Source organism: Sesamum indicum, linkage group LG10 (genome assembly GCF_026168435.1).
Source record: "Sesamum indicum cultivar Baizhima isolate 11 linkage group LG10, ASM2616843v1, whole genome shotgun sequence".
Taxonomy (NCBI): Eukaryota; Viridiplantae; Streptophyta; class Magnoliopsida; order Lamiales; family Pedaliaceae; genus Sesamum; species Sesamum indicum.
Window position 1 is genome coordinate 17,833,342 of NC_142666.1, and position 13,638 is coordinate 17,846,979.

The 13,638-nt window shown below is 33.3% G+C and overlaps 2 protein-coding genes and 1 non-coding gene across 6 annotated transcripts; 1 reads left to right on the forward strand and 2 right to left on the reverse strand.

Moving 5' to 3' along the window:
* Positions 1–1,320: 1,320 nt before the first annotated feature.
* On the reverse strand, positions 1,321–4,872 carry LOC105171815 (uncharacterized). The gene is made up of 4 exons (XM_011093055.3): positions 4,598–4,872; positions 2,320–2,390; positions 1,946–2,081; positions 1,321–1,642 (listed from the first exon to the last, which is right to left on the reverse strand). The coding sequence occupies exons 1-4, from the start codon at positions 4,758–4,760 to the stop codon at positions 1,557–1,559; spliced, it is 456 nt and encodes a 151-aa protein (XP_011091357.1). The 5' UTR covers positions 4,761–4,872; the 3' UTR covers positions 1,321–1,556.
* Positions 4,873–7,260: 2,388 nt separating this feature from the next.
* On the reverse strand, positions 7,261–7,342 carry TRNAS-AGA (transfer RNA serine (anticodon AGA)). Its single transcript has one exon. It is a non-coding gene; the product is annotated as a tRNA-Ser (tRNA).
* Positions 7,343–7,438: 96 nt separating this feature from the next.
* Positions 7,439–13,289, forward strand: GATB (GLU-ADT subunit B). 4 transcript variants are annotated; one of them, XR_002287940.2, is made up of 10 exons: positions 7,439–7,545; positions 8,130–8,813; positions 9,162–9,371; positions 9,981–10,121; positions 10,213–10,416; positions 11,375–11,572; positions 12,153–12,221; positions 12,583–12,699; positions 12,808–12,968; positions 13,039–13,289. XR_002287940.2 is itself a non-coding variant. In XM_011093051.3 (9 exons), the coding sequence occupies exons 2-9, from the start codon at positions 8,187–8,189 to the stop codon at positions 12,886–12,888; spliced, it is 1,647 nt and encodes a 548-aa protein (XP_011091353.2). In that variant the 5' UTR covers positions 7,439–7,545; positions 8,130–8,186; the 3' UTR covers positions 12,889–13,289. The 4 variants fall into 4 exon arrangements, 1 of the variants encoding a protein (XP_011091353.2); XR_002287939.2 differs by having other exon boundaries at positions 13,055–13,289; XR_002287938.2 differs by having other exon boundaries at positions 13,074–13,289.
* Positions 13,290–13,638: the final 349 nt, after the last annotated feature.

A 13,638-nucleotide genomic window follows, 5' to 3' on the forward strand; every position in this document is an offset into this window, starting at 1 on the left:
ACGTCAGTTGTACCACAAAATTCAAGGAAGGAGAATACTAAATTAGCAGAAGACTGTTTCAACTTTATTATGACAAATTCAAGGGAAGGAGAGGATACTAAATTAGCAAAAGATAATTATAATTTTTATAATATAATGTAACTTGTTAATTAAAATGAGTTTTTATTTTATGTATCTGAATTAAGATTTAAAATATTGCGGACAACGGCGGCTTTTGCTTAGCCAATAAAGTTCAGTTAATTGGCGAAGCTGAAACCCCCTATGCGTGGGATGTTGATTCTACTGAATAGTAGATGCATTGTTTTCACTGAATAGGAGGTATGATTGTTATAATAATCTTTGCTAGATATTTAATATTCGACATGAACGATCGTAATTAATTTATTTTAATTAATAATAGTCCATCGCTCTTACTTCAAAAAAAAAAAAAAGCTTAATTAATCGATGGCGTGTGTAGTGATCCAAATAGGTTTTTCTAAATACCAATTTGTTTTCCTGAATTATTGTAAGGGTTCGTTTACTTTTGTAGTTGTGATTTTTTGATGAGATTTCAAATCAATTGCTATAAGGGAATAGTCCATCGATTTAAGGCTCAAAGGATTAGGTGTTTGAGTCGTGGACGTATGAGTGACACTAAAAATCTTTAATCTTCTCATTAAAATTCGAGGTACAAATATATCTTTAAAAGTCTTCGCCTCAACATGATTGTTCATATATTGATTTTCACCCAAAATATGTATTTTTAATTTTGTATAAATTTTTAAAATAAGACTATGTTTGGATTATTTAATAAAGTTGTATTTTACTTTAAACTGTTGCATCAAATCAATATATTTTGAAATAATTACACTTCCTTCCTTTGAGATTTGATGTAATTATACATAGACCACCTATAATTTAGAAAATTATTATCTAGCACCTCTAAGATTTGCTTTCGTCTAACCAACAAGTCCCTCCATTAATCAAAATTCATCAAATTTGTCGATATTAACAAAAAAAATTAAAGAAAATTAATATTTACCCTCAATTGACTTATTACTGATTTATTGCAAATAAAAATAAATAAAAATCTACTAAACTACCCTTATAACAGTGAAGATATACTTCCTCTCATGCATTAATACATAAAGACTTATGAGAATAATTTGATTATAAAAATATTTATTGGATCTGCAATAAATCAAGCAGATGTAAATAGAGATTTTTTTTTTTTAATTAATATCAGCAAATTCGATGATTTTGACCAATAGAATGACTTATTTATTAGACGGAAGCAAACTACAAAGAATCTAGAAGTAATTATACCAAACCTCAGAGGAGGAGAGTGTAATTTATCCCATATATTTTCATTGTTTCAAAAATTGAAAACATGAACAAACCTCTTATAAAGCATACCATCACTCGAATATGGAGGTGTAAAGAATGCTCGCTCGCACATGATGATCACAGATAAAAGTTGCTTAATTTACATGATCTTTAACTCATCAAATATTCATGAAACATACATACAATATCTGGTGATGATGTTCGACGATCAGAGATTTGTAGAGAGTCGTTCATGATTGGGAGCTGGATGTTCCGTTCTTCACTAAGGAACGTTGCCTGGCTCTCTCCATCTTCCGTTTACGCCATTCCTCAAGGGCTACAAAATTCTCAATGTTAATATGGCTAACACAAAACACAACTTTCTTGATAGTTTTAAATAAAACTAATCCAAAAATATCTGACGGCAGCGACTTAGTTTTCTCACTACCATCGTATCGTGAATCTTTGTGTTGTGGGAACACAACTATGCATTGCATTTCTAAGTAATGTGAGCGGTGGTTTCCATTCCACCAGGCACATAAAATGCGCACCAGCAATATGTAAAACAGTAAAAGAAGCAGTCTAGTGATCATGAGAAGAGTCGAGAAGAAACAAAAAAGAAACGAAAAAGGGAAATCACCTTTCATGCTGCCAGCATCTGAATTCGAACGAAAATTATTCAGCCTAGATATCAAGTCCACTGCAGCTGTCTGCTTTACATCTTTCTGTTGGATTTGTTCTGTTTCCACGTATACTTCCTGTCTAATTTCTCTAACCTAACAAGGAGTGAAAATTATTTTCTGACACCAAGAATCTCCTCAAACCGTATGCTTGAAAATGAAGCACACGAAATATATTAACAGCACAGAATATCTGACTACCACTGTCGGATATGATTAAGAACATGGAAAAACAGGAACTTTAACAGGGAGCTCGTTTCGCACAATTACGATGCAAAATCAACAAGTTTTTAATAATTTGTAAGCAAGGGAAGCACCCTGAGGTCATACTTACTCTTTTGATCAGATCCAGAGGAATCATGGTGCGTCTTATGTCTTCTGATTCCTTTATGTACCTGTTTAGAGCTGTACCCGAAGGATAAGTCATGGACCAAAGTTCACAAACCAAACACACTTATCACAAAAAATAATACATCAAATAGAATCAGCTATGGATGTTAGACCTATCATGAAGAGGTCGCAGATCAAAATCCAATATTAAGTAATAATTTCCAAAATTTGGATGATTGGACTGGTTTCATAATGGTTCAGTAGTAGTGCTAAGTTCCAAAAAACTTCACTTTGAAGAAGATGATCAGCAATAGGTGCATGCAAAAGATGACATCAAATTCAATAACCTGAACTTCCAATACAAAACATAAAATCCAGTAGGCATCTGCACCTCAAGAAATTGACATGAATTGTGCAGCATTAACCAGTCAGTCTAAAGTTCATCCCTTGTAAATCCCGAGCAATTTAAAGAATAGCCATCCTTGCTTTCAACATAAAACAAGAACCATAAAAATTCAAATACTTAAATTACTATATCGAAAACTCTTGTGTCCTTGTTGCCAGCCAGACAGTTTAAGGAAGAAATTTATTAAAAGTAGTAAAAGAAATTAAGAAAATACAGTGCTTCTGGAATTATTAAAATTTTAGGTGGAAGCATGGATCATCCATAGATAATTTAATTTCTTCTTTAAATTATTTATTTTAGAATTCCGTGAAAACTAAACCGTGAATTAGAAATAATTGAAGAAGCACCGAGCGGCTCCACGGTTCTTCAACTAATTTTAAATTAGAAAAATGCTTCGAGCCTGCAAACAACTCTAGTAGGATCTCGAACTGCTCACATGGATGGTAGTCTTTGACCAAGTTTAAATTAAGAAGCGCGGACAGTGCGCATGCACGGTGATTATTCCAAAAGAAAGAAAATTACCTATCCGTGCTTTTACCTAAGAGTGTGTTTGGTTGGGGTGAAAAGTGAAAGTAAAAATGAATCTATAAGAGATAGTTTGGTGTCTGGTTAGGAGGAAGAGATGGAGTTAAAGTAAAATTCGAGTATATGAAACCCCTTCGGAGGCCAATTTTGTTTCTTTTCGAAATTGGGCAAAAAAGTGGAAGTATAAGGCCAAAAAGACAAAAAAGTACAGTTCTTATTTTTTATTTTTTGTTCTATTACCCATATATATCTATATATATATATAATTTTCTCTAATTCTTATCTCCTTCTCGCTGATAATACTGTACATAATTACCAAAAAAACGATAATAAAATATCTAGAGATGCGTGCCTTCTTTAATGCGTCTGGAGATGATATACAAAATTGTTTTTTGTACTAACAAAGACGCTGATGCGTGAATTTGAATTTGTTAGTCAAAAACATTGTTAGTAATTCTTATTTTATTTAAATTAAACAGTTTAGAATAAATGAACAATAATCATTTTGATAAATATTTTTGTTAATAAAAAATATTCTTGTTCTAATTTGACAAACATTTTCATTAATAAGGTTGTTAAATTTTTAATATACTAAAATTATATTAGTATAATATTAATTCATTTATTTTCTAATACAAAATGAAGAGAAGGGTTATTCAATAAAATTATAAAAATTAATCTTTTCTTGTCAATCTGTTTTTTTGGTATCAAACTAGAGGAAGTATTCGAGATATACTCCCCTTCCACTCATACCATACAACTTGAAGGAAAGCTATTATTGTTTCTCGCCCCCTCCCCTTTTCACTTCCCTTTTCCTCTCACTTGAACCAAACGAACCGTAAACATTAAAACAATTTCCAAAAGCACAGTATTTCTTTTGTAATTCTTTTTTTCATCCCTTTTAAATAAATTCTTGCAGTTTAAGAATGCTTACACTATCATATATAGAGTAACTAATTAAAGCATAATTCAAAACTACAACTTTCTCAACCATCAAACTCTTTATTTCCCTCATCCTCAATATTGAGAATAAAACTAAAACTAAGAAGAAAAGACTCTCATCAATTTTCCCACTACGTTGCGTAATTTTCCTACATTCTCCAGCACATTTTCCAGAGTCATCTACAATTCATCATAGTACCATACAATTACTATAGCAATTAAACTTCTAGCCCTAAACCCTTCTCCCAAAATTGATTGCTTCAACATTTCACGCAGTAACAAGACAATCCTCAGTCCTCAATAAACACACAAAAACTGACAAATTAAAGAAATAAACGGACAAAAAAGAAAGGAACAAGAATTCGATCAAATTTGAAAAAATAATAAAAGAAAAGAGTAAAGTTAGGACCTTTATGAGGCGAAGCGAATTTGGAAGAGGAAGAACCGAAGAAACCTTGGAGCAATAGAAGAGCAGTGATTACATTGCACAAGCAAACAACTATCGTAGCGTTCTTGTAAGATAAGCGTGATTTCACAGCCCTCCACCATTGCTGCTGCAGCAATTTCTCCATTTTCCCCTGTATTCTTCTCCTTTGAAAATGAGGAAATCGTCGTGCGCATCCAGAGCAGAAAAATACTGTTCCATCTGCAGCTGCCAAGTAGCGTTTTCATAAAATCGCGTTTGCTTCACTGCGTCAAGTTTGGTAATCAATCATATGGAAATAGTAAATGTGGGTTTAGCTTGTGAGATCACTAGTCCTCAATAATTTATCTGTGTTGTGGAAATAAATTTTTATTATTTAAAACTACAATGCGTGTGCAAAATATGATAGAAATTTATTTATTATTTATACTATTAATACGAGTGTGTGTTTGTGTGTGTGAAATAAGATAGAAATTTATTTATTATTTATATTATTAGTTGTCATTGCACGCAATTTTTATCGACATGTTAAAAAAAATAGCGTTGTGAGCTAGAGAGAAGAAAGAATTGTTACAAGAAACAATCGTGTTGTGAGGATGAGAAAGAAAATAAATTGTGAGAAGAAAGAAAAGTGGGACGAAATAGAAAAATATATGATTTAATGTAATTTACCCCCTTGTGATATTAAAAAATGAGCAAATTATCCCCTATGAAAAAAAGAATAGCATTTTATTCCCCCTCTCTGTTTATTTAAAATGAAGTAATTTACCTCATGTCTAGGGAGGTAAAATGCTCAATTTTAAAAAACATAAGGGGGTAAATTGTCGCGTTTTGAAAATTACGGGGGAGAGGGGTAAATTGCTAATTTTTTTTCATAGGGGATAATTTGCTCATTTACATATCACATGGGCGAAATTGCATTTTTTCCAAAAAAAAATATATTGACTGTGGATTTATTAAAATATAGAAGTTTATAAAAAAAATATGGAAAAATTTGATGAGAGATGAACATGAATAGTAGATGAACGAAAAAAAATCTAAATTGCAAAATTATTAAAAAAATAAAATTATTATCCAGATCATTTTTTTTTTAAGGAAGAAATGAATTAAATGGTTAATAAAACCAAAAGGCCTGATGAACTATTAAAAAAATATAGAATTAATATATATTTATATTTATATATATAATAATTATATAAATGAGGTAGTTTTATGCGTGTATAAATTTATTGTTAACTTGGTTTGATAAATAAATAAAACTAAAATAAAGAGCCACAATTACTTTAGATTACAAAATAAAAAGAGTTGGTGCAACTAAAATTAGACAAATGGTGATTTTAATATTTTAAAAATCTTTTTATTTTTTTCACAAAGCAATATTTGTAAGGGTAAAATGGAATTTTCAAACTCAGAAAGTGAAGGTTAGGGTTCTTTTTTTTTTTTTTTTTTTTTTAAGATTTTAATATTTTAGGGGGGAATTGATGTCGGGTGGATACTTCAGGGATTGTAACTGTATTTAACCCTGTAATATAAACAAAAAATTCATCTATTTTTTTTTTTAATTTCTCAATATGTAATATCAATTTAAATTAACATATTTTTTTCTAAAATAAATTATGTAGTACAAATAATACATTTAATTAATTTTTTTCTATCTGTTAAACTAAATATAAATGTAAAAATTTAGATAATTTAATATAGTATTCTTAAATCTAAAATGAATTATATAATACAAATAAAATACATTCAATTAATTTTTTAATTTTTTGTATTTTTTATATAGAGTTGGATATATACGAAATTATTTAAGAATTTACATATAATATCAAAATATTCTATCAATAATGTGTTACGTATGAATTATTTATAAAATAAACTGGGGAGGGTTTGATTCAAAACCCGTAACCTGCCCTGGACCTACTAATATCAATGAAAACCCGCCCCAATCGAGGCGAGTACTGGTCGGGGTCGGGGTCCCTATGCTTTGCACACATATTGAGTGCGTCCTTTCCACTAATCTCAATTAAATGACATCCACGTCCAACACATAGAATAAAACTCAACATTAATGATTCATTCCTTCGACAACTTTGATATGTCTAGTTGCGGTGGTATTATGAGGAACTCTAATGCAAATTTTGTGACAACATTTTATACTTATATGGACAGACACATAAATACTGTTGTTGAGTTTTGGGTATTAAGGAATGACATACAACATACTGAAAACATCAATGTTTTAATTGTTGAATCTGATTCTAAATTTTGTGAAATTTGTTTTGCAAGTAGCAGAGCCCCCCTCCCAAGTTCTTGTCATGTTACTAACAGACTGTCGGAAGATATCGACTGAATCCTCTAAATTTGACTAGTCTTTTTATTATATGCAATAGTTTAGGATCACATTATATATACTAATTGTTCATATGTATATATTTTTTATTTTTGATTTGTCCAAAATGTATATAAAGGTTATCATAGAATGATTTTATCCCCAAGTGTAGCGAAATTTCGCTCAATTAATAAAAGATTAACCTTTTCAATGTTGAAAGGAAGATAAAAATAAGAGAAGAAAAAAACTAATAATTACCATAGAATTGGAATATAAAATCCACAGAAAGAGAAAATAAGTATGAGAAAAAGAAAAGGGACGTGGTCGGCAGGATTCGAACCTGCGCGGGCAGAGCCCACATGATTTCTAGTCATGCCCGATAACCACTCCGGCACGACCACCGATGTTGATGGGTTTGAAGAAGCTGCTTAATATAAGCAATTACAGATTTTGGTTTCCCTCTTTATCTTCAATTCCAGTGGCAGTGTGGTGCTCATCCATGTTTCAGGTCTGCCAAAAATTTACTCCAATGTATCTGGCATAAACTGTATTCTTGATGGCTTCTTATTGATGGCAAGGCGTTTTGAAACAAACAGTTTTCTGGGTCTGCTCATTTCTGTTCTTTCTAACTTTATATGTTCCATTAGCGGATTTTCTTTTGTCTGGTACTTGAGGAATGTTACTTTGTTTAAATTTGTTGCTTATTGAAGGTTGTACGCTTTCCCAATCTTGGTTGCACACCAGGTTTTTGGAGAAATGCTGTAGTCATCATTGTTCTTTTGTATTCAAGGAATATCTTGCTTTGTTTCACATTTAAAGATTACGCGTCGTTTCATTTCGGGTTTCTGGAATGGAGGATTATGATTTTTGTTTGGTTGATTTGTGAGCTGGTCCTGAGTACTTTGACTGGTAGCTTGAGCTAGGAAGATAGAGGTGTTAAGTGAACTGTGGTTTGTTTGTCGGGTTCGTGTGGCAATTCTTGTTCCTTTAGTGGGAAAACTGGAATCTTAAAGTGATTATAAATGAGCGTCAAAGGAGTTTTAGCACCAATTGCTTGAATGTTTGTAGTTTGAGTTCATTTTCTTTTAAATTCAGAAGCTTTCAGTGTTATGCATGTTCACTCGATTGGTCTTCTAGTTGAATTAGTTTCAATCTTAATAATTATGAATGTGCTAATATATTTTGTAGGCACACCCTTCATGTTACTTGAGATCTGAAGTGGACTGAAGTTCTACGACATATGAAATGGCGTTAACATTATTCAGGGGCTTACAATCGAATTCTTTCCGGTTGTATTCATCAGTGTATGTATCTAGAAAACATGGTGTATTATATTGTAGCATGAGAAGTGCAGAAGGGCAAACTGCAACTCAAGAAAAGCAACAGACTCAATTGAAAGCTTCACCCAAAAAGGAATCAACGAAATTCGAAGAATTATTGAAAAACTATGAGGCAGTCATAGGAATAGAGACACATGTTCAGCTCTCCACTCACACAAAGGCCTTTTGTAGCTGTCCTTATAATTATGGGGCTCAACCAAACACTAGCATTTGTCCAATTTGCATGGGGTTGCCTGGGGCATTGCCAGTACTCAATTCAAAGGTCATAGAGTATGCTGTAAAAGTTGGACTTGCACTGAACTGTAAACTTTCTCTTAGTTCAAAGTTTGATAGGAAGCAGTACTTTTATCCAGACCTTCCAAAAGGTTACCAGATATCGCAGTTTGACATCCCCATTGCATCTGGTGGTTATCTTGATGTTGATCTTCCCCTTGAGTTTGGTGGTGGGCATAGAAAGTTTGGTATCACCAGAGTTCATATGGAAGAAGATGCTGGAAAGCTGCTTCATACTGGAAATGGGAGTTTTTCTCAGGCAATTAAACTTCTCACCTGTCATCGAATTTCCATTCAGATTTTCTTAAACTTTCTGCTTATCCTTAATCTGTCTCACAAGCAAACTATACCATCAATTGGTTCACGACACATACGTATCTCTGGAACACGATGCAGTGCATTGTGGCCATATTTTTTATGTTGACCAGATTTTCTGTTTGTGACTACTTTCTGCATGATTGCTTCTCAGTTGACAATACCATTGACCAAAGTTATGCTTAATTCCTCTGAGACATTATGTTGACCTTTTATCTGAAATCTCTACCAATATCGCACTTATTTTCTGGTTTTGATTAATTTAAAATTGATTGATGTTCTCCTTTGATAGGTTGACTTGAATAGGGCAGGAGTTCCATTGCTTGAGATTGTGTCCGAACCGGATATGAGAACAGGTATTGAGGCAGCAGAATATGCTGCAGAACTACAGAGATTAGTTAGATATCTTGGAGTTAGTAATGGAAATATGCAGGAAGGATCCCTTCGTTGCGATGTTAATATCTCAATTCGCCCAATTGGACAACTGGAGTTTGGCACGAAGGTAAGTTAGTACATTATTAACCTTATGCTGCTTTATCATGGAATCAGAACATTTGCAATGTGAGAGTATACTTGCCAAGTTAAGGGTATTGTTATCATTTCAGTTGAAATTTTTGTAAAATTTCCTATATTCCATTGTCGTTCGATCATTTGATCCACATTCATGCAGTATTGTACTTGAGATGTTAAGGCTTGCTCTGATTTAAAAAAGGTGGCTTTCCAATTATGAGGAGTGAAGTTCATCATTTTGTTGTAAAATCAGTTTTTCGTATTTCGTTGTACAGAAGTGGGAAAAAGCCCTGTGGTGCAGACGCTTTCCGTCTATTACCGGTATGCGACCCAATGTGGTGGCTACGTATATTAGGGTTACTGTAGGGGCTTGATGAAGAGCAAATTGTTTATGTGGTGGGAGTTTGGGTTTAGTAAGATTTTGGTGAAAAGTTACCACAGCCTTTTGTAGTTTTGCTGCTACTGGAATTTGTTGTCTTTCCAATGGGCACATCATTTAGTTTGCAGCAGTGTTTATTTTCTTTTTGTTCTCATTAATTTTCTAGGTTTTACAGAGTAAGTGGTACTCATAATAATGATAAATCTGAACTTTTATAAACAGGTTGAAATAAAGAATTTGAACTCATTCTCATCAGTGAGCAGGGCCATTGATTTTGAGATATCAAGGCAGGTACTACTTCACAGTCAAGGTCAGGCTAATCAGATAGTACAGGAAACTCGTCTCTGGGAGGAAGGAGCTCAGGTCAGATTTTATTTTGTTCTTATGGTAAAACTATCATAGTCGCTAGCCTGGTTTTGTCTGATACTAATCTGCTTTTTGTTTTACAAATTAGAAAACAGTTACAATGAGGAAGAAGGAAGGGCTTGCTGACTATCGATACTTCCCAGAGCCTGATCTTCCTGGAGTTACTCTCAGTGAGGAATACATTAATGGCATTCACGACTCCTTACCTGAACTACCGGAAATGAAGCGTCGGAGATATGAGAAACTGGGACTGAGCATGCAGGATGTTCTTTTTCTTGCAAATGATATTAACGTAAGTCCCTTTTGTGGTTCATCATAACAGCAATTCTACGTACATGGTGCAATTGGTGTCATCTCTCAGAAGGTTTACCAGTTTAGTTGGGCCTATAGGTTAATTGTATAATAGAACTCAGACATTGCATGAGGCTGAGACCTTTATGTGGAATTACCACATCCTCTGTTTGAATAACAGGACTTTGGCCTGTGAAGAAAAGCCGATTTGGTTCTTAATTGTTTGCATGTCTGTAAGCATTTATCTGCGAGTAGTGAATTTCATAAGATAAATGGTAAGTCAATTCATCATATAAAAAACTTTACGACTGAAAGAACAAAATAGAAATTGCAAAAGAAGTAGCCATTGACTTCCAATTTCTCTAAATTTTTATGAGGGGTGTTGGCCTTTATGCCACTGCAGGAAATACTTCCTCCTGAGGTCATTTTAATTAATTCAACCAACTCTTAGTCAGATAAGTTGCACTAAAGGTGCGAGACCTCTTAGGGCATAAAGCCAACCGAGGGCACATGCTTTAATTTACAAGAATTTTCATTTTTTCATATGGCATATTCTCACAACTTTAGTAAATTGCAGTAAATGTCAGTTCATTTAGTTTGACAATGTATGCACAAAAGTAATTTTTGATTAATCTTGGTTGATCCTTCTTCAACTAAACTGCTGTCAGCTGCCTAAATATCAGCATCACATGACATGCTACTACGAATAGTGTTTCCAGAACCTGAGGATATATTATAGTGTCTGTTGAAATTTATACTTTAACTTCAAGACAAACAAGCTTACAAATTCAATACTAATGTAGCATGGCTTCACAAAATTCAACAAACACTTTTGGATGTGTGATTAATATATACTTTATCGATTCTTCTAATTAATCTTTGTGTTTGTATTATTTCCTGAACAACAATGCAAATCCTGGCTAACTGTCATCATGCTGTCTGATGAATATCTGTCTCAGGTAGCGGCATTTTTTGATGCCACAATTGGACCAGGAGCTGATGTAAAACTGGCTGCTAACTGGATAATGGGTGATATTGCTGCTTATATGAAAAATGAAAAACTGTCTATTAATGACATTAAGCTTACTCCTAAAGAATTGGGTGAGCTCATAGCCTCAATCAAAGGTGGAACCATTAGTGGAAAGATTGGCAAAGAGGTAACCAGATTTTTCCTGTCACTGTACACATCAGCTTTTTAAAGTTTCAACTATATCTGCCTGAATTCCCTTCCAAACCTTTTATCTTACATAATCTTACTTCTTTGACCATCTTTTTTCACAACTATATGCTTCTAAAATTATGTCCAAGCTCTGGAGTACGCTGCAGAAGCGTGTAAAACAAATTTGTTTACCCCAATGCAAATGATCTTTTTATATGTGCTGCCCCAAATCAAGTTTACCTCCAGCTGGGAGTCCCTAATCTTTTTGGAAATAAGCTTTTGGAGCTATCAACTGGTGTAAATTGCATATACAGTGTGAATTTCACTGTCAAAAAGTTTTAAAATGCTGTAATTTCCTAGGTTTAGATTACTTGGTCACAGAATACGGCGGAAAGAAAAAGAAAAAAAAAACAAGACAAAAAAGAATATTTCCTAAGAGAACTTCTCTTCAGAAATTGATGTATGCATAATAACATAGACGAGAAGATGCAAAAAAGACACTGATCCATGTAATATAACACATTTGGTATTATTATAGAGGTTTTGTAGATTTATCTGTTCTTGTGCATGACGTGCAGATATTGTTTGAGCTAATGGAAAAGGGTGGGACCGTTGAAGGACTTATAAAAGAAAAGGATTTGGTTCAGGCAAGTTATTGTATGTTGTTTTCTGGACTGCTAATTATGCATTGTGAAGTTCTGTTGGACTCTTTCCACATTTCATAGTTTGGATCTAAAAGTTTGACAAGGTTTTGTTATTTTGTTAATCACTAAAGTGTCTTTGGACAATCCGATTTTACACGATCTGTTAAGTTGGAAATAAATAGATCTGTAAATCTGATTGCTAATCTTCCAATGTGGTCGTTAACTATTGGATGCCAAGCAGCTTTAGTTTCTATATGAGAGATTGTTCGAGTAGTTGATTCATATGAAGAAAACTTGTACAGTTTTATGACACATAGAAACAGACCAACAAAAGGTTGACGCTTCCTTCTTTTACCTTAATCAGATTGTAGACCCCGCTGAGATTGAGAAAATAGTGGATAAAGTCCTTGCAGCCAACCCAAAGCAGTTGGAGCAATACCGTGGGGGTAAAACTAAGCTACAAGGCTTTTTTGCCGGTCAGGTGTGATGCTGACCTAAATCAGAATTTATCATTTTGTTTCAGGCTTGAATTTCGCTTTCCCTGTGTTTCTAACCACAAGAATTCTAACATTTCTACGACCAAATCCAGATAATGAGAGAAACAAAAGGAAAGGCAAATCCTGGGCTTTTGAACAAGATACTTCTTGAAAAACTGAATGCAAAAAGCTGAGGATTAGCTTCATTAGATTCTTATCACCTTTGGTGGAAATCAAGGGGTTCATGAGATGATGCAGCTACCTCCTCCTGCAAGTAATACTACTCCTCTGGTCATTTGGCACTGTATATTTTCTCTTATTAACAAATTAATGGGAAATTTTAGTGAATGATACGCACAGACATCTGTTGCTGATGTAGGGAATGCGACCAGGTGTTCGATGGCTTCATGTTCTGAGTTGACAACAACAAAGAGAACTGTATTCTGCTATATCGTTACTGAGCTCGTTTCCAGGAGCACTTATGTCATTTCTATTTTCATTGAATATATTTATAATGTGGTTCAGATATTCTTTTTCAAATTGGTCGTATTCCTCATGATACATATAAAATTTACAAAATAATGATTTAAACGTACATTTTGTGGTGTTGATACACAGTATAAATGTGCGATATGAAATGTAAAATGGAACACAAAATTAGATCAAGTATTTGAAGTGCCTATTGAGATATCAACAGAATTATGTCTTTGGGGATGGAAGAACTGAGTCTTTTTCGTTTTGTAATGTAAGATCCGAGTCTTGCATTTTTTATTTCATATTGTATTGAACATTGCATTTTGATATTTAGATATTTAAATTTTTGCAACTTGATAGTTTGGTTTCCCTATTAGGTAAGAAAAAGCATGGAGCTAATTTTCCAGTATAAACTCATACTTTAATTCTTACTTTTTTTTTTTTTAGCTGGTAAAAGGAAAAAAAGAAAA

Bases quoted from the DNA above. Each gene is read 5' to 3' on its own strand.
- LOC105171815 (XM_011093055.3), bottom strand. From the start codon at position 4,760: ATGGAGAAATTGCTGCAGCAGCAATGGTGGAGGGCTGTGAAATCACGC. The intron at 2,391-4,597 runs GTCCTAACTTTA...CTTCGGGTACAG, and splicing joins ATTCGCTTCGCCTCATAAAG to CTCTAAACAGGTACATAAAG. The intron at 1,643-1,945 runs GTGATTTCCCTT...AGAATTTTGTAG, and splicing joins AGATGCTGGCAGCATGAAAG to CCCTTGAGGAATGGCGTAAA.
- GATB (XM_011093051.3), top strand. From the start codon at position 8,187: ATGGCGTTAACATTATTCAGGGGCTTACAATCGAATTCTTTCCGGTTG. The intron at 8,814-9,161 runs GCAATTAAACTT...CTCCTTTGATAG, and splicing joins GAAATGGGAGTTTTTCTCAG to GTTGACTTGAATAGGGCAGG. The intron at 12,700-12,807 runs GTGTGATGCTGA...GACCAAATCCAG, and splicing joins AAGGCTTTTTTGCCGGTCAG to ATAATGAGAGAAACAAAAGG.